Source organism: Heterodontus francisci, chromosome 43 (assembly GCF_036365525.1).
Source record: "Heterodontus francisci isolate sHetFra1 chromosome 43, sHetFra1.hap1, whole genome shotgun sequence".
Lineage (NCBI taxonomy): Eukaryota > Metazoa > Chordata > Chondrichthyes > Heterodontiformes > Heterodontidae > Heterodontus > Heterodontus francisci.
Window position 1 is genome coordinate 19,121,337 of NC_090413.1, and position 23,681 is coordinate 19,145,017.

The 23,681-nt window shown below is 45.3% G+C and overlaps 1 protein-coding gene across 3 annotated transcripts in view; it reads right to left on the reverse strand.

Annotated features, from left to right (window-relative positions):
• The window catches only part of LOC137355669 (E3 ubiquitin-protein ligase RNF220-like), a 54,961-nt gene that overhangs the window by 20,881 nt on the left and 10,399 nt on the right, over positions 1-23,681 (reverse strand). The window contains exons 2-5 of one of the 3 annotated variants that reach the window (XM_068021063.1): positions 18,099-18,233; positions 14,476-15,033; positions 1,769-1,895; positions 380-428 (exon numbers count right to left, since the gene is read on the reverse strand). In XM_068021063.1, the coding sequence (XP_067877164.1) occupies positions 380-428; positions 1,769-1,895; positions 14,476-15,004 (705 nt within the window). In that variant the 5' untranslated portion in view covers positions 15,005-15,033; positions 18,099-18,233. Of the gene's footprint in view, positions 1-379; positions 429-1,768; positions 1,896-14,475; positions 15,034-16,890; positions 17,567-18,082; positions 18,234-23,681 lie in introns of those variants that run through there. The other 2 variants (XM_068021062.1, XM_068021061.1) reach the window with 2 other exon arrangements.

Here is a 23,681-nt window from a genome sequence, read left to right on the forward strand (position 1 = left end):
GATCTCAATGGAACTTACAGGATTCTGAAGGGGTTTGACAGGGTAGATACTGAGAGGTTGTTTCCCCTGGCTGGGGAATCTAGAACACGGGGGCACAGTCTCAGGATAAGGGCTTAATCATTCAGTACTGAGATGAGGAGAAATTTCTTCCCTCAAAGGGTTGTGAATCTTTGGAATTCTCTATTCCAGAGGGTTGTGGCTGCTCCAGGGAATCAAGGGATATGGCGGTTAAATGGAGTTGAGGCTGAAGGTCAGTCGTGATGAACTGTGGAGCTAGCTCAAGGGGCCGAATGGTCTACTCTTGATCCAATTTCTTCTGTTCTTATGCACTTTAAGGAAAGGAACAGGGAGAGTGAGAGAGAGATGAGCAGTTAATTACCTGCATTGGTTGCAGCGATGCACTGTCCCGAGGATGCTCCTCCTCACAGCTGAAAGAAACAAGCCTAAGTTATCAGTGTTAGAAGTATGAGAGAGATAACAATAAATAATTCACTGGATTTTAGAGATAAATTGCAGAATTAGCCCCCCAAGAGATGAATTGTCTGGTTAGACCACATAAATCCCTGAAACACCAAGGCCCCTTATTGTAGCTCTGGATTGATGCTCTGGCCCACTTTTCTGATCAGCTACAGGGAGCACTCCATTATCTCTCTGTGTGCTATCAGGAAGTATCAGTGTGGAGCACTCCCTGACCATCTTGTATTATATACAAAGGGTGAGGAGGGTGCGGCAGATGCAGCTAATGATGCACGTTAGCTCTTCCTGGTATTCCACTTTGCACAGCTAGTTGTATTTTAAAATATTAAGAGTCCGTGACTGTTTACTCTGGATGAGGGGAGGCTCAGGGTAGATATTATTCAAGGATTTGCGATTCTTAGATAAATCAAGCTCCAGTATTAGGCTTGAGATCACCATGAACTCTTGAACCAAGAGAAACTGATTGCAATGTAGAGGGAGAAGGTGCAGATTGTGTGGAATGGACTGTTCAGGGACCCATGAAAGCAAACAGTGTGGAAGCACTTGTGAGCATGTGGTTAACTGAAAGATATTAATTTTTGGAACAGCTGGCTGGACTCCAGTGATTTCTGATTCTCATTTTCTGATATTCCTGTTTTATTGGTCTGTTTCATTTTTTTTTTGCTCATTAAATCTCAGATTTGAACATCTTTAGTTTTGGGTTAGAACTGATAAAGTACAGATTCGCTCGTTGCTGATTCCACCCGATATTTTTGACCTGGATGGTAAATAAACTAAAATTCTCAACTCAGAAAATGTAAAGAGACATCCATTGGTGAGAGCTGGCAGATTTCAAGGAAGATCAATGAGTAAAAAGTAATGTTAACAATTTTATAATTTCAGGAATGTTATTCCTCCCAAAATATATCCCAACCTTCCATTTTGTTAATAATAACCCATAATTATAATCCATTGTAAAATAAACATCTACACAATGTCCCTTTCCCTGTCTATTGACAAATGAACTACAGTCTCACCCATAAACAGTTGGTCATTCCCATACAGATGTATCATACTGACCCCAGCCATTCTCTCAGAAACACGGGCTGTTCCAAAATGAGGTTTAATCCAATCTCAAATTGATATTTATTGCACCACCAAAGACAGAACATTCTCATCCGAGGGATGTGCTGGGGAGGTGGGGCTGACGTGTACTGGGTTTGGGTTTCCGAAGATGTGGAAGGCAGGAGGGAAAGAAGGAACAGACAAACAAACAGAATAAAAACCTCCGACTTGTTCCACTGACACAGACCTGGGGTTGAGTGCAGTTAATCTCTCCAATTCCTGCTGCAGGTGTTGCTGCAGGTCTCCTCGTTTTAACTCCTCCTGGCACAGTGGGCACCGCAGAAATGTGGAACAGTCGTGTATGGCCTTAACGTCTACAAGAAAGATACACAAACAGCCATCAAACACAGGCCTGCAAACCCTGTCCTTCCAAGCAAATCATCTTTGGGAAGTGTCTGTTTGGCTCAGTTTCTAGCACTGTTTGCTCTGGGTTAGAAGGTTGTGCGTTGAACGTATAACCTATGCTGACCTTCCACTGCAGTGCTGAGGGAGAGCTGCATGTTCCTTTGACTGAGATGCTAAACTGAGGCACCATCTGCCTGTACCATGGTGTTAAAGCTGTAAGCACCGTAGGGGCATTTCACTACGTTAGAGGTGCTAGGTAAAGGCAAGTTGTTGTTTGTCAAATAAGCCAGAAGCCCATTATCAATTGAACCACATGAACTGAACAGTTTTCTTAAATAATTGACTGGACAGTCAAGTCTCCTTTTCTCTTTCACGCCGATTTTCTCCCCTCCTCTCGAGACTTTTGCTGAGGTACAGTTCCACAGGTGCCAACCGACTAACCTCCCTGTTTGAGTCTAGGCCATTCACCCAAGACAGGCAGTGCAGCTGTACCCAGTCCTGATATACTCATCTCCACAGCCCCAAGGGCTCAGTGATATTTTATCATGCCTTCTCTCGTTTCCTTAGGTCTTTTTTGGCTACATTCTACAGCACCAGATTATCAGGGATTAAATGCCAAAATGCGTCCCTCCCCCTATCTCTGTCCCTGCTGCCACTCCTGCCCCTATCCCTGTTCATGCTTCTACAATACTGCCAGGAACTGGATGCCTTTCTGCTATATCAGGCAAGCACCAGAAAGCAGAGCCACCTATCTTCATCACTGTGGCTCCAGCCACACACACACTGGAGCCAAATGCCTATCACACACATCACCCAGTGCCCATCCACTGCTCACCAAATGTCACCCTATTGCTATTACCTCCCACCCCATGATCTGTTTCCACCCATTATCAATCACCAGTTATCTATCAACCACAATTCATCATCACCACCCCAATCTGTCATCCAAGATCCATCATCCATCTATTAGCCAACACCCACTGTCCACCCCCCCTGCATCCATTATCTGTCACTCGTACCTTGCAGTGACCGTAGAGAAACAGGATAAGTGGAAGAAAACTGACCCAATCTTTTGCGCCATTGTGTTAAAGCCACCGTTCCATGTTTATTACACAGCAGCACCCAGAGAAACGGGCCTGGGAGAGAAACATGGGAAATAGGAACAGGAGGAGGCCATTCGGCCCTTCAAACCTGTTCTGCCATTAGATCGCCCCACCCCCCCCCCCAATATTCTAATCTCAAGGGAATACTAGAGGAAACTCTTATGCTATCAGTCTGGCAGGATTCAATCCCAAATTCCAGAGGCTTCTGTCTGAGGCACTGTGCCACCCACTCCCTTTAACCAGCTTCTAGTTACCCGTTTGACCAGTGCAGTTCACTGAGTGCAGGCCGACCTGTCCTTTTAGAAAAAGGCATGAGTGCAAAATATTGCTTTGTGTCCAGCACGTCACGTTGCCCTGTTCCATTTGTCATAGCTCTCCGTTGTCACAGTAAGTATCAGGTGGTGGACGATGGCTGAATGACTGAGAGTGTCCTGCACAGGCTGCCCATCGCTAGTCATCTAAACACACATTCTGTAATATCACAGGGCCAGCTGATGTGGGAACTGGGAAGGGAACCATGATAGGTGGCCGAGTGGGGTTGTACTTCTCCAGGGCAGAGGAGAGGATGCAAGCCTCTAACTCGAGCTATAATGGAGCTGGGGCTGGATGTCAACACTTCCGTTCCCCATCACTGGCGTCTCTCAGTTTAGTGATTTATAAAATACGTGGAAAATGACAAGGAATGAAGAAAAAGTGCCTCTGAGATGTTGCCTGTCTGCTCCAAGCTCCTTGAGCAATACAGTGCCAGTTAGTGCTGTGACAGATCAGTGCACACAGTGTTATGTCTGTGAGTTACTTCTGTGTTGAGACTGTGAACTAGAGTCTGATTTATTTTCTTTGCTTCTGCAAACATTGCTTATGGCACCACCGAAACCACAATTCAATTATTGTTTGGAGGCAAGGCCATTGAGAGCTGGGAAATGTGCAACTTGACTGTCTGTTGACCTATTGGGACCATCTGTTCACACAAGCAGTCCTGTTATAAACTGTCAGTCAGCTCAATCGCCCTGGCCCACCTCCTGAGCTCCTGGGAAAAGAAGATCCTCAGTGATTAGCAGGTCATTATCCACATGATGTCCCACTCAGACCAGCAGAGTGGGACTTGGGTGGGGGGTTGGGGGGTCACACCATCAAACATCAGCGGGGGTGCCAAAAACCGCAAGCAATTCTGTTAACATTTTGGCTCAGGAATCAGTACTGAATATTTATTTGCTGTTAATTTTTCCCTCTACACAAAGCTTCTTTTTAACCCTTATCTGTCTGACATCGCCCCCTCAACATACCTGCTTCCCTGTGCCAAGGACTGCGGGCCCTGTTTGACCACTTGTAAGGTCTGCTTGTAAGGGAAAATGGCGCACTGACACAGAACACAAAAGTCTGAGTGTTTCAAGCCTGTGTCCTCAGTACTTTGCTGTACGACAGTGAGGCCTGGACAACGTATGTCAGCCAAGAGTGACGTCTCAACTCATTCCATCTTCGCTGCCTCCGAAGAATCCTTGGCATCAGGTGGCAGGACTGTATCTCCAACGCAGAAGTCCTCGAGGCGACCAACATCCCCAGCTTATACACACTACTGAGCCAGCGGCACTTGAGATGGCTTGGCCATGTGAGCCGCATGGAAGATGGCAGGATCCCTAAAGACACATTGTACAGCGAGCTCATCACTGGTATCAGACCCACCGGCCGTCCATGTCTCCGTTTTAAAGACGTCTGCAAACGCGACATTAAATCCTGTGACATTGATCACAAGTTGTGGGAGTCAGTTGCCAGTGATCACCAAAGCTGGTGGACAGCTATAAAGGCGGGGCTAAAGAGAAGCAAGTCGAAGAGACTTAGCAGTTGGCAGGAAAAAAGACAGAAGTGTAAGGAGAGAGCGAATTGTGTAACAGCCCCGACAACCAATTTTATCTGCAGCGCCTGTGGAAGAGTCTGTCACTCTAGAATTGGCCTTTATAGCCACTCCAGGCGCTGCTCCACAAACCACTGACCACCTCTAGGCACTTACCCATTGTCTCTCGAGACAAGGAAGCCAAAAAGAAGAAGAAGGTCTGTTCCTTATAGCAATGCTCCGACTGTGGTCATTCCCAGACACGGTGACCCAAGGACAACAAGTCGGAGTATCTCCTTCTGGGTTAGCTTCTGGGATTGGTCAAGTCAGCCATATGTAACTCAAGGCTGCATAGACAATGCCTGCTAGAGGGTATCTATAGTTAGAGCTTTAGTCTGGGTGCCCAGGACTAATTTTGCCCTCTCATCGCACTCTTTCCCCATCTACAGCCCACAGCTGCTATCCTCTAAACTCAACAACAACAACAACTTGCATTTCTATAGCGCCTTTAATGGAGCAAAACGTCCAAAAGGAGCTTCACAGAGCCAGACAAGGAGATATTAAGACAGGTGACCAAAAACTTGTTCAAAGAGTTAAGTCTTCAGGAGCATCTTAAAGGAGAAGGGAAGAGCAGAGAGGCGGACAGCCTTGTGGAGGGAATTCCAGTACTTCGGGCCCAGCAGCTGAAGGCATGGCGGAGGGAACAAAATAGGGGATAGAGGCCGCAATTGGAGGAACATGGAGATCTCAGAGGGTCGTAAGGCTGCAGGAGATTACAGAGATAGGCATGGAAGGATATGAAAACAAGAATGAGGACTTTAAAACTGAGGCTGAGAAGGCAGAATCTGCAGGGTTGTCAGCAACAGTACTCTGAGATACCCAGAGCACAATCACAGTCTTACCTAACTCTGGATTTCTGTTCTTCCGATGGTGGGAGTGTAGATGTATTGTTTGTTTGTGAGATTGGACTGTGTCACAATGTTAATCAGCTCTGGGGGAAAGTAATGAATGATTTTAGACTCTCGTATCTGCCTGGCCATTTCCAGCAGGAGTATAGTGTCATAGAGTTATACAGCGCAGAAACAGGCCCTTCGGCCCATCATGTCTGTGCCAGCCATCAAGCACCTAACTATTCTAATCCCATTTTCCAGCATTTGGCCCATAGTCTTGTATGCTATAGCAAATGCTATAGAATTTACTCACCCAGATACTGAAAGGCTCAGCACATCTTACTGAACTGGAATATTCTCTCTATGTGCAGCATCCAAGGACTAAAGAAAGTTCTCCTAACCCATGCTCTACGCAACCTGGGAGTGTTTGACCTGTACAGGGGTTAGTCTTGTGTTCCTGGGTCATTGCTGTGTTCAGGGGTCCCTGCTGTATTTAGGGGTTGGTGCTGCATTCAATGGTCCATGCTGCGTTCAGGGGTCGGTGCTGTGTTCAGATGTCAGTGCTGCGTTCAGGGGTTGGTTCTGCATTCAGACGTCGATGCTGTGTTCCAGGGGCAGTGCTATGTTCAGGGGTCAGTGCTGCGTTTAGGGGTTGGTGCAGTCTTAGGGGTTGGTGCTGCGTTTAGGGGTTAGCGCTGTTCTCCCTGGTGTCCTGGCCAATATTTATCCCTCAACCAACATCATAAAGCAGCTTGGTCTGCATCACATTGGTGTTTGTGGGATCTTGCTGTGGGCATAAATTGGCTGCGCGTTCCTTACGCTACAGTAGTGGCTGTGCTCCAAAAGTACTTCATTAACTGTGAAGCATTTTGGGACATCCTGAGATTTTGAAAGGTGCTATATAAATACAAGGCCTTCCTTTGCAAGAAATGGTTGCGATTTGGTTGTAAATGGTTCATATTACTTTTACACCGCAGCTCTGATTTCACTAGAGCCATGTCCCTTTCCCCCCACACCTGGAGGTCCAGGTACAAGCACTGATCCATGCTCAGGACACAGTTAGGGTGCTTCAACTGCCTTAAGTACCCACGGCCCAGGAAGAGAAAAACCAGCCTACATTCCCACTCGTGGTGCCCCTGCTGGAATCTGCCGATGTGCGGACAGGATCAGGCTTGACTGGTGATGCCCCTCATGCTCGAATAGTCTGCTGACAAGCATTATCTAGATGGTGAGAGCCTGTGGTCCAGTAATAGCCGGCACTTTCCGGAGATGGTGAGGAAACCTAGAGAGAGATAGTATTCCTGGGTGTTTCTGGTGTGTTCTGTTAATTGCTAGCACTTGTTTAGTTTTGTTGGAAGTCAAATTTGAAAGAATGTTCACAATGGGTTCATTTGACAACAGCTGGGCCTGGTTTATAAAACAAATCCCACAACTTCTTGAATTCCTGCAAACCCCACCTCCACCCTGCAAATATCTGTTTCATTGGATCTGTGTGACTGTGAGTTTGTGAAATCAATCAAACCATCTGCTGTTGAGCCACTGGAATCTCCATAGGAGAGAAAGGGACTTGGAGGGGCTTCACAGAGACAGCTGCTTGCATCACAATAACTACCATTTGAAAGGAATTGCCTTCAATAGGGCACCAGAACGTCTTTCAATTGTCCGTTTGCTTTTGAATGGCCTTAATTAGTCACAGATCATTGACTTCTGCTTAGAGACATGTTAAACCTGTACTATATATGCCCTGGGATTAATCACACAGTGCTGCATCCTACCCCACACACGGTTTAACCATTTCACTGCCGTCCAAACTCTTCCCCCTCAATGTTCTCTCCCTTCTGCAATCTTTAAGGTGCTTTATCACCCCCCAAGCCACTTCTCTTCTACTTTCCAACCCTCCTGGTGTCCTGCCATATTGGCCTTCACAACATTTTAATTTATTAGAGATTAATAGGAGATTTGATAGAGGTGTTCAAAATCATAAGGGATCTGGACAGAGTAGATAGGGAGAAACTGTTCCCATTGGCAGGAGGATCGAGAACAAGAGGACACTGATTTGAGGTAATTGGCAAAAGAACCAAAGGTGACATGAGGAAAAACTTATTTTTACACAGTGAGTGGTTAGGATCTGAAATACACTGCCTGAGGTTGTGGATTTCAAAACGCTATTGGATAATCACCTGAAGTGAAAATATTTTGCAGGGCTACGGGGAGAAGGCAGGGGGACTGGGACTAAGTGCAATTTTCTTGCAGAGAACCAGCATGGACACAATGGGCTGAATGGCCTTCTTCTGTGCTGGAACCATTCTATGATTCATGGGATGTGGGCATCGCTGGCGAGGCCAACATTTATTGCCCATCCCTAATTACCCTTCAGAAGGTGATGGTGCACTGCCTTCTTGAACTGCTGCAGTCCATGTGAGGTAGGTACGCCCACAGTGCTGTTAGGAAGGGAGTTCCAGGATTTTGACCCAGCGACAGTGAAGGAACGGCGATATAGTTCCAAGACAGGATGGTGTGTGGCTTGGAGGGGAACTTGCAGGTGGTGGTGTTCCCATACATCTGCTGCCCTTGATCTTCCAGGCAGTAGAGATTGCGGGTCTGGAAGGTGCTGTCAAAGACCTTTCTCCATAAAACAGACAAAACTTGCCCAGACAGCAGCATAATCCTTCCTATTCCCCTCCCCCATTTAGCTCCACTGGACAAGTGTTGGTCTCCCAGCAAAGATACTAAAGCTCCACCAAATTGCCCAATCTTACTTGTTGGCCTTCACCAGCTCTCTGACAGATGGACTAAAGGGAAAGAATTACATTTATATGGTGCTGTTACAGCCCAATTAAGTACTTTTTGAAGTGTAGTTTTTGCTATAATGTAGGAAACAAGGAGGATGAAAAGGAAGAATGTACAGGGTTATGGGGAGAAGGCAGGGGAATGGAACAGAGGGTATTGCTCTTTCAGAGAGCCAGTGCGGACACGATGGGCAGAATGGCTCTGTGATTCTACCTCAGGGAAGAACTGTCAGGACATCATCTATTATTAAACATTATGTGGACGTGCAGAGCTGGTTAGATTATAAGCAGCAGCAAGACCATCAAAAATTGGTGATTTGACTCAAGTCTAAATTATGATGGGATGGTCAACACTCAGTTGGTTGGGTGCAGCAACTCACCAAGGTTACATCGACACTATCTCCCAACCGTGCTGAAGGAGAACACTATGCGGTGGGTCAACATCCTGGAATTCCTTCCCTATTGTATGTCTCAGCACAAGGACTGTAGTGGTTCATGGAGAAGGTCCAGCACCATTTTCTCTGGGCAACGCTATTGGCCAGAGTTACCCATATTCCGGGCGGAAGTCATTAAAACTTTACTTCAACCTTGGTGTTTGTGGGATCTTGCTATGCACATATTGGCTGTGGTAGTGACTCCACTGCAAAAGTAATTCAGTGACTGTGAAGTATTTTGAGATGTTATGAGGATATGAGAGGTGCTTTATAAATAGGTTTGTTCTTAGAATATCGATGACACAGATCAATAATAGAAATTACTGATAAAATATATATAGCTTCAGTCCTTTGACCACATATGTGCCAATATTTCAGCTGCTTCCCCAATGCCCTGGTAGTAAGGATGCTGTCCAGTGTAGCATTAAACACACACACACCACAATGATCTCTGGTTTATGTTGAGTTAGCTGATATCAGCTTGCTCCTGTGCTCTATATAGTGACCCTGCTGGGCAGTGTACATTATCAGGTCAAGACGCAATCAGGCATGATGATGATGGCCCCTAATGAACTGCCTGCTGGCACGCACTATTTTGGGTTAGCATGGTACCGTGGATGGCGTACAGAAGGGCTGTTGGTGGCCTTTGGACCAGTGCCCTTGTGAGAGTTTGCACCTCAGGGGAGGAGGCAGCAAAATATTGAAGAATATTTTTTTAAATTATGAAATGAAAACCCAACCAGCAAGATTAGAATCAGAAAGAAGAGAGAGACCAACGTGAAACAGAAGATTTAGAGCAAATTATTGACACCTTACAAAACTCAATACTTTGTGCTGGTAGAATGGAAAAGTTAGTCAGATATTCTGTTTGGAATAAGATGCTTTTATTTTAATTGAAATGTGTTGTATCAATTGATGTGCCGAGCCCGAGCAAAGGGTTATTACTAACAGCCTACTCCTGACTTTTAACCTTTCTTGCTGTTCTCTAATTAGTGTAAAATAATTAAAAATCAAATGAATTCAGGGTATGAGATTCCCTTTTTAGTAAAACAATTAAGAATGCCTGATGTTCATAATTAGCAAGCAGTTAACAAAATCGCACCTTTGAACAGGCGACTTCTGAGAATGTAGTGTTTTGGTAGCTCATTAGTTTGCATGAAGCAGACACTCTGCTGTTTAATTCTATGTTCAGCCACTTTAGATGGGAATGCAAGATTTAAACAGGGGTTTCTTTCTTGCTTCTTAAGACTGATCCAAACTTATCCTAAAACTGCTTTGTGTTGCGGGGGGAACTGGAGGTAAACATGCCGCAAGGATTGGAGCCTGTGTGTATGTAGTAAATTAAAAACCAGCCTGTGAACTCAGAACAAAAGGGTCCCCGTTGCTTTAAGACAGGCAAAACATCAATCAGGAGCAGAGAGAAGCATTAAAATAATCAACATGCATTTTAACTTTAACAGCTCATCTCCTCCCCATCATCCGGCCCACCCTGCTACCAGGTGGCCATTACAATGCATCCCATCCCCCAGCCACCGCTCTCCATGGTTCACAACCCCACCCCCCTCCACTCAGTCTCACCCTTTATGTCCATGAGAAAAGGAGAGTCACAGCTGAGAGGACAAAGAGGGTGTGAAAGTGATCAGAGGAACTGACAGGGGCAATATGAGAAATCCCACTGCTCGCACTGACCTCCGACAGGTCAAATTCTGTCCTTTCCCTCGTGCCACTACTTCTGCCAAGGCATCCCATCTAGGTGGTCAATTTTTACTTGCTGCCCCCTCCTCCCCACCGTGGTCAGTGGCTGTCCACCAATAGTGGGGGTGGTACTTTCTCGGGGGAGCAGAGCGGCTCCTGCCAGTTTATGGTTCCCGGGGATGTCACACAGCACACTCTCTGCTGTACCATCTTACACAGGAATCAATCCCACCATTCCATTAGATCATGGACAATCTGTACCTTAACTCCATCTGCCCACTTTGACTCTGTGATCCTCGATCCTCTTACCAAACAAAAATCTATCAATCCCAGCTTTTAAATTTTCAATTGACTCCCAGCCTCCACAGCGTTTTGGGGCAGAGAATTTCAGATTTCCACTACCCTTTCGATGAAGAATTGTTTCCTGGCATCACCCATGAACGGCCTGGCTCTAATTTTTAGGTTATACCCCCTTGTTCTGGACTTGCCTCATCGGGGGAAATACTTTCTCAATATCTGTCCTATCACATCCTTTAATCATCTTAAACACCTTAATTTAGATCACCCTTAATCTTCTATTCTCGAGGCACGACAAGCCTAGTCTATGCAACCTGCCCTCAGAATTGAACCCTTTTAGCCCCAGTACAACCGAAGAGGTCAAAGTCTGATTCTAGTAATGAGGCCAAGTGTAGGGAAGGACAAGATATCGGTGGTGTCTCTCGTGTTGTGGTGTGGGAGTTTAAATCCTATTATTTTTGTTAACTGAAGCCCATCAACATGCACTAATCTCCAGCAGGATGACCTGTTCTCAGTCACTATACACCAAACTACATCAGTGTATTAATAGAATTATGTGGAATATAGAGCACCGAAACAGGCCATTCAGCCCAACCAGTCTATGCTGGCATTTATGCTCTTCTTGAACTGCCTTCTTCATCTAACTCTATCAGCATAACCCTCGATTCCCTCATATGCTTATCTAGCTTCCCCTTAAATGCGTCTAGACTATTTGCCTCAATTGCTCCCTGTGATAGGGAGTTCCACATTCTCACCACTCTCTGGGTAAAGAAGTGTTTTCTGAATTTCCGATTTGGTTTCTTGGTGACTGCCTCATATTGACAGATTCTATATTTCTCTTCCCAACAGGTAGAAACACTCTCCATGTTTACTCTTTCAAAAACTTTCAGTATTTTCAAGTCCTCTATTAGGTCACCTCTTGGCCTTCTCTTTCATTCTTTGCTGATGGGTATAACCTCACAGTTCTGGTATCATCCTTGTAAATGTTTTTTGCACCCTCATATCCTTTTATAAAATGGCGACCAGAACCATACACAGCACTCCAAATGTGATCATTCATGGGTTCGATACAAGTTTAGCATAACTTCTCTACTTTTCAATTCTATCCATCTAGAAATAAACCCTAATGTGTTTCATCTTTTGGATGAGGCGCTAAAACTGAGACCCTATCTGCTCTCTCAGGTGGGTGTAAAAGATCCCATGGAACTATTTTGAAGAAGAGAGGGGAAGTCACCGCAATGTCCTGGCCAATTTTTATCCCTCAATCAACATCACTAAAAACAGTTTATCCGGTCATTATCACATTGCTGTTTGTGGGAGCTTCCTGTGCACAAATTGGTTGCCATGTTTCCTACAACAGCGACCACACTCAAAGTACTTCACTGGCTCTGAGTAAGGCATGTCGGAACATCCTAACATTGTGAACAACACTATATAAATGCAGTCTTTCTTTTAGTATTTGGTTGCTTTTATATGGCCTTATTGATCTGTAATACAACATTCAGTAATGTGTTTGTACTCCCCAGAAACTTCTGTTCCTCGACCCCATTGAGATTCTTATTTTCCATCTGATCTCAATCAATATGGACCAATCAACATCAGTGTGTGCTGAACATCGTTAATACAGTACACCAATCACCATTGGTATATGCTGATCCCATTTGCCACTCTTCCTTGTAACAACAGGAAGCTAAAACCATTAAGCTAGTTCTAACAAGCCAAATTGTCCATTTAAACCCAATGTTCCCATTAACAGGCAACTTATTCAAATAACTATAAAACAGTGCTTTTTTTGTGTGATGTATAATTGCAAGGAAACTGCAAACTGCTTTAAATCTGACAAGCTGATCCTGCAGTTTAGTACAAAAGTGATGGCTTGGCTTTACTAAACCATCCTACTAATCCTTCTAATGTTATGGACTTCAATCAGGAAGTCTTCAAATTCAAAGTTAGCTCCACACTGAAGAGTTTCAGAAATAAAAGTGGAGGGGGGGTGGGGACGGGGGAGGAGGTCTGAAAATTAGACAAGTCACATTAGCAGCTGAGGGTCCTCCTTTAACAACAATCATCTGTGTGGGTACCGCCCTTCGATACAGAGACTGCATCCTGAAAGGCAACCTGCAGAGTTACAGGAACCCAGCCAGTCACCCCTCTCACAGCCAATTAACAGCATAACAGACTTACATGAGAACAATCCCACAACAAATGGGCCTCATTTCACACTTAACACAATCTGTGTCCAATCTGGATGGACAAAAGGATTTCAATGATGAGGATCTCGCTTGTGGGTCTGACACAGGGGTGAGGCTGACAGCATCCTTTCTGTCACTTCCAGAAACATTTCTTAACTCTTTCATGGAAGCAAGATCCCAGCTATTTAGTACCCCGTCCAAAACCGCAAGGTTATGTGAAAATTAAAGATGAAATCTAGATTGACCATATACAACACAAAACCTTCATTTTACAAAAGCAGTGAAAAGTTAACTGTATATTGATATAAATGCAATATTAGTACATATCAACTCTTTCCTCAATGCAACTTGTTGATGAAGGCCATTTAAAAAACATATGCAGAGTCTCATTCAGGTAACTATTTGCAGAATATTCACGGGTGCAGCAATATACAGACAGCAGAATGAGTAAAGAAAGCAAAACTTGCATTTATATAGAACTTTCAGGACCCCAGGCCATCCCAAAGTGTTTTACAGCCAATTAAGCACCTCTATAATGCTGTAATGTACAAAATAGAGAGCCAATTTGCACACAGCAAGCTCCCACAAACAGCAGTGATAATGACCAGATCATCTATTTTAGTGAATGTTGCTTGAGGGACAACTATAAGTCAGGACACCAGGGAGAACTCCCCTGCTCTTCCTCAAACAGTGTAATGGGATCTTTAACATCCACCTGAGAGGGCAGAGGGGGTCTTGATTTAAGGTCTCATCTGAAAGAGAGCACCTCCGACAGTACAGCATTCCCTCAGTACTGCACTGGAGTGCCAGCCTAGATGATGTTCTCAAGTCTCTGGAATGGGAAAATGCTACCCACTGGGCCATGGCTGACACTAAAAGTAGGGTTGCCAAGTATGGTCGAAGGTTTCATCACATGACCTCTCACCTCATGGTGAACTCTGGGTTTCAATCAGGTTGCTAGGACAATTGACCCTTCCCCAAACAAAGAAATAAAACTACAGGCCCAAATATTTCTAGTTTACTGGGGCCCTTGCTCTTGCTGTGTGGAAGCCTGAACATGCCTCCAAATATCAATCCATTATCTTCATTTTTGGAGAGCAAGAAAAAGGTCCACCATAGGGGATGGATAGATAGGCTGCAAATGGACTGTGGGATGTACTAAACTGAGTATTTTCTGCACACTGCCTTGTTCCCCACAGCCTCACTGTAAATGGGGTGCAGCATCTCCCTGTGCCAGTCCCCGAAATTCCTTCAACCGCATTAACCACACTGTCCTCTTCAAACTGAATAACAAATAAAGCAATGAATTGTTGTTCCTTACTTTTATTCCTGTCTTGCTGTGCATTTTTCCACAGAATGTCAGGGTTGGATGTGGTTCCCAGCCCTCCTGCTGTGTCTCGCTTTCCAGTTGTCAGGGAGCCAGTGGAAATGTGAGCTCCGTATTTTTTAAAGTCTCTATCCGAGGCGAGATATCGGATCTGAGGAGGTTCCACATTCGGAAGGTGCTTCAGTCTCTTTGAGGCGAGATACGCAGGACGGAAACGCTCGACCTCCTGAAATGGTGGGAAGGACTGGATTGCACCATACCCCAGCATGCCAAACTGTGGATGCAGGTGCAGGAGAGGGGGTGCGTACTCTACATTGGACCGATCAGGTTGATGGTACATGGGTGCCAACGTGTAAGAAGGACTAAGAAAAGGAACCTGGGCTTTGTCCATTGTGACTGGCACTGCGAAGGTTCGGGCCTGCTGGCAGAGGGTGGTGGTACCTCTGGTGCTTTCAGCCGTAGATGCCAACACCATCAGCGCTGGGGGTGTCAAAGAATTGAGTAGCCTGGGTGAATTTTCCATCTTTAATTCCCAACGTTCCTAGAAATTCCCTAGGGATAATAATCCAGCGTTAATGATTGTCTGAAATTCCTGTTTCTTTCATAAATGCATCACTTAACATTTTACAATTGTCTCCACTCAGATTTCTGTGGGATTGTTTATTTCTTAGGTTTCTCCCAGTTTGGACATTTAAGTCCAATTTTAACACTGTGTAAGTGGATGGGTTTTGATTGAGTTAAAATCTCACCAGTTCTCGCCACCTCACTTAGGAATACTGTATGTTTGTTGTATGCACAAGAAGTCTGCTGAACACATTGAACGCCTATACTATATATTGACTGCTTGATTAACACACTGAGCACTTGTTCAAGTTAGATGCCTGTTGTATACACTTACTTCCTGTACTACACAGGTTTTCCAGCATTCAATGTGCCAAGGCCGAAAATGTGGTGGGAACAGAGGAAGAGGCCATTCAGCCCCTCGAGCCTGTTCTGCCATTCAATGAGATCATGACTGATCTGCGACATCATCCCCATATCCTTCAATATCTTTGGTTAACAAAAGTCTGTCGATCTCTGATTGAAAGTTAACAATTGACGTAGCTTCAACTGCTGTGTGTCGAAGAGAATCCCAAACCTCTACCACCTTTTGTGTGTAAACTTGTTTCCTAATTTCTTGAATGTTTCTCTGTTTCTATTGCTTAATTGGGTGGGCACTTCCTGCTTGGTCCCATTGGAGTTGCAGCTTGCAGGGGTGGCATTCAGACCATGCAACCTGTGCAATTGCACATAACCCTGAGCAGAAGGACACCAATGCAGTGGCAACAGCTGATCCCTCACCATTTTGCCAACTATTCTTACGTTACCAATGGCCTTTTCATGGTCGTACGTGAGCAGATTTGACACCAGCTAAAGTACCATCGTCTAGTAAAATGTAGAGGGGTTCCAAACCGAAACATTGCATGGGCCGCCTGCATGACAAAGGCCGATTCTGGCAATATGCTGGATTGCGTAGTCTCCTTTTGTGCTGCAATTTCTATGATGCTACCTGTGGGGATTTCTGGAAGTATTTCAAGGTTCCTGGTCATTTCGGGCTGTTATCTGGACATGATGAAGTATTTTTCTGAATCGTTTTAATTGCTTGCTTGTCAGGGTTTACTGTTCACTTGCAGTGTTGTCACTGGATTTGTTTAATGTACTAGACAATAGCAAAAAATCTCACTTAAACTAATCCATTTCAACATTGTACCTAAACACTTGTGTCTTACTCCTAATTCATCCCTTCCATTGCTCCCACCATCAGTGATGGACTTATCACCACCGCAGTACACCAGCTCGTCATCAGTTATCCAGCTCAGAATATTCCTTGCCGACTTAGCCCAGGTTTGGAAGAGTAGAATCTAATTCCACTGCTGAATATTTTTCATGGGTTCAAGTGGAAACAGTGTGAACGTCTCCACACACCCGGTGCGAGACTGTACAGGGATCCTAAAGTCAGCACCGCCTTGTATCTGTGACTGGCAGTGGGTCTCACAGCAGTCTGTTGGGAATATAACAATCAGCTATAGTCCAGTTATATCACTATCAGCGAGCATAAATGGAACCTTTTAAACTAACCATTACCAACAATAATGATATTCACTGCAGAAGGAGACATTTCCTCTGTTATTATTAATGGGACTATCAAAGTGACCATATTTATGACTTATCAGCAATATACAGATGAATCTTCCCCTCCCCTCATTAACTGGATCATTTAGATTTAATTCCCTCAGTAGACACTTTCTGTTCACATTATACATTGATTACAACCTGGTTTACACAGGACTGCCTGACTAATGTTGGACGTCCCACGACTTTGATTATTTCCAAACACTGAAGTTAATAAAAGCAACAAAGACACTTTACCTTCAATCTCTTGCCACAAGCCAAATCCCACGAGGGTATGTTCCGACTAATATCTCGCTGAGATCTGCTGATGAGATATTGCAGCGCAGGATCTGAAGGCACCAGTATTAACCCAGGACAACTGGATCACTGCCTCACCTCAGTAGGGTACAGTGCTGACTGCTACCCCACTTTGTACAGTCTATCTTTGCAGTCAGCTTTCTCCCGTTTGTTCAGCAAGTGCAAAAACAATCCTTCACCTTTCTCCTTGTCTTTTGATTCCCGTACTTAATTCTTCCACAGCTTTTGATCTTATTTGTCTCTTTTCTGCTTTGCATTCATTAAACTTACTTTCTCTCCCTCACTTTCTCTCCTTCACTTTCTCTCATGTTCTCACTTTCGTCTACACTTTCACTCTCATTCTCTCACCCTTTCTGACTCACTTTTCACTCACCATTTTTGCTTTCCTTCTTTTACTTTATCTCTTTTCCTTTCTTTCACTCTCTGTCTATTTTCCTGTCTCTCTCTCTCTCTCTTTTCACTCCCTTCCTATCGCTTTATGTCGCTGTCTTTCTCTTTTTGTTTCTCCCTCTTTCTCTCTCTCTCTGTCTCTCTCACTTTTCCCCCTCTCTCCTTCACTCAGTCTGTCGCTCTCTCTCTCCCTTTCTCTGTCTCGGTGTTCATCCTGATTGCAATACAGTGATGCTTTTCTCTGTATATTTGTTCCCTGAACTGGAGTTGGGAGGGTTGTTTGTTCAGTTTCATGGGGGTGGGACTAAGGCCTGTTTTCATACTCAGCTCCACAGTCCATTGGCTGTCACTTTGTGATTTAACCCTGTCAATCACAGAGCCTCAGTTTTCCTTGGACACTGCAGCCCCGTGTCATCAAATTCACTATTATTGTTACAGATCCAGGGATCATCCCTGACCTACTGCAACCAAAACCTTACCTTTCTCTCTACTTGCAATCTCCTCTCTGAAATCTACCCAAACCTTTTAACTGTACCTCATCTCTCACCTCTCAAATACATACATATGAACTAGGAGCAGGAGTAGGCTATTCGGCCCCTTGAGCCTGCTCTGCCATTCTATAAGGTCATGGCTCATCTGTTTGTGGACTCAACTCCACTTTCCTATCTGAATCTAACCCCACTTTCGCTATCCGAAAACATCTCCGACACAACCCAAGATCTCAACTCACAAATCTACTCACTTTTCATACTACTCACAGTCTCATTGCCCTCATCATCCAAAATTTAGCTGCGATCGAGCTGTCAGAGGGGCAAGTTACAAACAAAAACCCAATCTCTCCATTCCACGAACAGGTCAACCTGTCATTGAGTTCTTGGTGGTATCTATCATTCCTGTGAATGCAATGACAAATAATTAATAGTGACAGCAAGGAAATCCTGACTCACTTGGTGAGGATGCAACCCAGTCAAGATCTAAGCCATACAGGTTTGGAAGGGCCATTTTTGTTCACTGGTCAAGGACACACGTGCAACCTGATAAGAGGCAAATTTAAGACTAATGTCAGGAAGCACTTCACATAAAGAGTGCTTAATACTTGGAACTGGCTCTGAGTACAGGAATGATGGCAAAACCTTACTCGTTCAAGGGGCAGTTAGATGATGCGATGGGGAAATCGTAGGTTTCTAGGGAAGGGCCGAATGTCCAGCCCCAACTGACATTAGCTTTGTGCTCTCAGCTGGTTCAGTAGATGGGAAGCTACAATTTGCCTCAGTGCCATTGGGAGCAAAGTGAAAAATCAGCCAGTGCTCCCATCCCCGATCAACAGCCTGCTGCTGGAAAGTGGACCAGGCGGTGAGAGTATGATCAGGCCCTGGTGGAATACCTCCACCGGCCAATCAGATAGCCTGAATGCCTGCATTCACAAAACGGTCAAAGGCACAGACTAAACTAAAGTAAGAGTCAACGTCCTCAGGAGAGGAGGTAAAAAATTGTTGGGTAATCAGTATGAAAGTCCACATATGTCTGTTGATACATCATTGAAATTTATAGACAAAAACAAATTATTGCCCAGTGGCTCACTCCTGGGTATCCGTTATTCAAATATAAACGCCCCCCCACCCCCCCCCCCCCCCCCCCCCTCCGAACTCCTTTATTAGATTCCAGCCTCTATCTCACTCCTGGGCAATGTCCACTCGAATTGTTTTTTCAATGTGTGTAACCTGTTAATTTAAATGTGCGGTACCTTTTAATTTTTTTTTTTGCATAGCCAGGCACGTGCCGTATCTTAAAGGGGACATCTTGTAAGTGTCTGCACCCATGCACAGCTTACAGGAAACATTGCTCCCATGTATCTGTTATTCTCTAAACCACCCCAGACCCTCAATTAGATTCCAGCCTGTGACTCACTCCCAGGTATCTGTTATTCTATATATAAACCACCCAAATGCTTCAAATAGATTCCAGTTACTATCCTACTGCTAAGTATCTGTTAGTCTACATTGTTAACTGTTACAATGATGATTTACACCTTGATCAGGTCATAGGCTGGGTTTGGGATGATGAATTTCTTCTCACAAGCTCCTCTTTGGTTCCTGAGGCCGATATCTGAGCAGACATTCAATGCAGGTGAATCTCGACTTTGTCTACGTCTTCCCTTTTTCATTTACTTTTCTACTGTGCATTGTCAACATGCTGTCTCTCATAGTGCCACCATCTTGGCAAATGGCACCCTGCCATCTGACTTTATAAGTAGCTACACTCAGGAGTCCACGTTGGTCATTTCAATACACCTGGGTGGTGAAGACCAGCTTGGGCAGCCTGTCATAGAATCATAGAATGGTTGCAGCACAGGAGGAGGCCATTTGGCCCGTCGAGTCTGTGCCAGCTCTCTGCGAAAGCAATTCAGCTCGTGCCACTCCCCTGCCTTTTCTCCATGGCCGTGCAAATCTTTTCTCTTCAGATAATTATCAAATTCCCTTCTGAAAGTCACTATTGAATCTGCCTCCACCACTGTCTCAGGCAGTGCATTCCAGATCCTAACCACTCGCTGCATAAAAAGGTTATTCCTCATGTCGCCTCTGGTTCTTTTTCTAATCATCTCAAATCGGTCTCCTCCACCATTCCTCCAATGGAAAGAGCTTCTCTCTATCTACTCTGTCCAGACCCCCTCATGATTTTGAACACTTCTCTTCTCCAAGGAGAACAGTCCCAACTTCACAAGTCTATCCACGTAACTGAAGTTCCTCATCCCTGGAACCATTCTCATTAATCTTTTCTGCACCCTTTCTAATGCCTTCATATCCTTCTTAAAGTGTGATGCCCAGAATTGGACACAATACTCCAGTTGAGCCAGAACCAGTGTTCTATAAAGGTTCATCATAACTTCCTTGTTTTGTACTCTATGCCCCTATTTATAAAGCCCAGGATCTCCATATGCATTATTAACCACTGGCTCAACCTGCCCTGCCACCTTCAATGATTTGTGCACATATACCCCAGGTCCCTTTATTTCTGCACCCCCTTTACTTTATATTGCCTTTCCTCATTCTTCCTACCAAAATGTATCACTTCACACTTCTCAGCATTAAATTTCATCTGCCACTTGTCAGTCCATTCCACCCGCCTGTCTATGTCCCTTTGAAGTCTATTCAGATCCTCCTCACAGTTCAATCATCAGTCATCCTCAATAGATGCCCAGACCATCGCAGCTGAGTGTTGTTGAGTGTGGCATTGAGACTCGGCTCATTAGCACGAGCTGTTTGACACATGTGTTTGACTTGCATTTCTGATCTCTGTAATAGTGCAAGGATATTGCGATGAAAGAAGACAACAGCTTTAACTGTTTTACATATTGGTGCTCAGACACTTTAGATTCTGTGAGCCAGGCATCTTGCCAATTTGCGCTGCTAGAGCCAAATCCCATCTTGCTTAGTGTTATAAACATAGGGAGCCAACTCATAGTTGGCCTTAGAGCTTTAACAACATAAGAACATAAGAAATAGGAGCAGGAGTAGGCCATTCAGCCCCTCAAGCCTGCCCCGCCGTTCAATAAGATCATGGCTGATCTGTCCAAGGCCTCAACTCCTCTTTCGGGCCTGCTCCGCCTAACCCTCGACTCCCCGAGATTTCAAAAATCCATCTACCTCCTCCTTAAATATAGTTAGTGACCTAGCCTCCACAACTTTCTGAGGCAGAGAATTCCAGAGATTCACCACCCTCTGAGAGAAGAAATTCCTTTGCATCTCAGTTTTAAATGTGTGCCCCCTTATTCTGTAACTATGTCTTTGATGTGACACCTTTAAACTGTCCACGTCTAAAAGCCGAAGAGATGTAGATATTGTCAGGTATCCATTATTCTCAGTGTAATAACCGGAACTCAGTGATGCCATTGATTCCCTAGCCAGCGGAAAAGCCCCTGGGAAGGACAGCATTACCCCTGAAATAATCAAGAGTGCCAAGCCTGCTATACTCTCAGCACTACATGAACTGCTATGCCTGTGCTGGGACGAGGGAGCAGTACCCCAGGACATGCGCGATGCCAACATCATCACCCTCTATAAAAACAAAGGTGACCGCGGTGACTGCAACAACTACCGTGGAATCTCCCTGCTCAGCATAGTGGGGAAAGTCTTTGCTCGAGTCGCTCTGAACAGGCTCCAGAAGCTGGCCGAGCGCGTCTACCCTGAGGCACAGTGTGGCTTTCGTGCAGAGAGATCGACTATTGACATGCTGTTCTCCCTTCGTCAGATACAGGAGAAATGCCGTGAACAACAGATGCCCCTCTACATTGCTTTCATTGATCTCACCAAAGCCTTTGACCTCGTCAGCAGACGTGGTCTCTTCAGACTACTAGAAAAGATCGGATGTCCACCAAAGCTACTAAGTATCATCACCTCATTCCATGACAATATGAAAGGCACAATTCAACATGGTGGCTCCTCATCAGAGCCCTTTCCTATCCTGAGTGGTGTGAAACAGGGCTGTGTTCTCGCACCCACACTTTTTGGGATTTTCTTCTCCCTGCTGCTTTCACATGCGTTCAAATCCTCTGAAGAAGGAATTTTCCTCCACACAAGATCAGGGGGCAGGTTGTTCAACCTTGCCCGTCTAAGAGCGAAGTCCAAAGTACGGAAAGTCCTCATCAGAGAACTCCTCTTTGCTGACGATGCTGCTTTAACATCTCACACTGAAGAATGCCTGCAGAGTCTCATCGACAGGTTTGCGTCTGCCTGCAATGAATTTGGCCTAACCATCAGCCTCAAGAAAACGAACATCATGGGGCAGGATGTCAGAAATGCTCCATCCATCAATATTGGCGACCACGCTCTGGAAGTGGTTCAAGAGTTCACCTACCTAGGCTCAACTATCACCAGTAACCTGTCTCTAGATGCAGAAATCAACAAGCGCATGGGAAAGGCTTCCACTGCTATGTCCAGACTGGCCAAGAAAGTGTGGGAAAATGGCGCACTGACACGGAACACAAAAGTCCGAGTGTATCAGGCCTGTGTCCTCAGTACCTTGCTCTACGGCAGCGAGGCCTGGACAACGTATGCCAGCCAAGAGCGACGTCTCAATTCATTCCATCTTCGCTGCCTTCGGAGAATACTTGGCATCAGGTGGCAGGACTATATCTCCAACACAGAAGTCCTTGAAGCGGCCAACATCCCCAGCTTATACACACTACTGAGTCAGCGGCGCTTGAGATGGCTTGGCCATGTGAGCCGCATGGAAGATGGCAGGATCCCCAAAGACACATTGTACAGCGAGCTCGCCACTGGTATCAGACCCACCGGCCGTCCATGTCTCCGTTATAAAGACGTCTGCAAACGCGACATGAAATCGTGTGACATTGATCACAAGTCGTGGGAGTCAGTTGCCAGCATTCGCCAGAGCTGGCGGGCAGCCATAAAGACAGGGCTAAATTGTGGCGAGTCGAAGAGACTTAGTAGTTGGCAGGAAAAAAGACAGAGGCGCAAGGGGAGAGCCAACTGTGCAACAGCCCCAACAAACACATTTCTCTGCAGCACCTGTGGAAGAGCCTGTCACTCCAGAATTGGCCTTTATAGCCACTCCAGGCGCTGCTTCACAAACCACTGACCACCTCCAGGCGCGTATCCATTGTCTCTCGAGATAAGGAGGCCCAAAAGAAAATAACCTTCCTGAAGTCACTGGATGACACGCTAGTCCTGTGAAAGAAACTGGGAAGAGCTTGGCAAACTTAGAATATTGCGTGCAATTCTGGTCGCCACACTACCAGAAGGACGTGGAGGCTTTGGAGAGGGTACAGAGGAGGTTTACCACGATGTTGCCTGGTCTGGAGGGCATTAGCTATGAGGAGAGGTTGGAAAAACTCGGATTGTTTTCACTGGAACGACGGAGGTGGAGGGGCGACATGATAGAGGTTTACAAAGTTATGAGCGGCATGGACAGAGTGGATAGTCAGAAGCTTTTTGCCAGGGTGGAAGAGTCAGTTACTAGGGGACATAGGTTTAAGGTGCGAGGGGCAAAGTTTAGAGGGGATGTGCGAGGCAAGTTTTTTTTGTTCTTTGTTCTTTGTTCTGCTTTCATCGTCTTGCTAATTCTCACAGGCCATTTCTCTTGGATTTTTGAATCTGCTCATACGTTTTTTTAAATCATTCGGGGGATGTGGGCATCGCTGGCTAGGTCAGCATTTATTGCCCATCCCTAATTGCCCTTGAGAAGGTGGTGGTGAGCTGCCTTCTTGAACCGCTGCAGTCCATGTGGGGTAGGTACACCCACAGTGCTGTTAGGGAGGGAATTCCAGGATTTTGACCCATTTACATACTAAATTCCTACCCTTTATGCAGGAAATGGTCTAA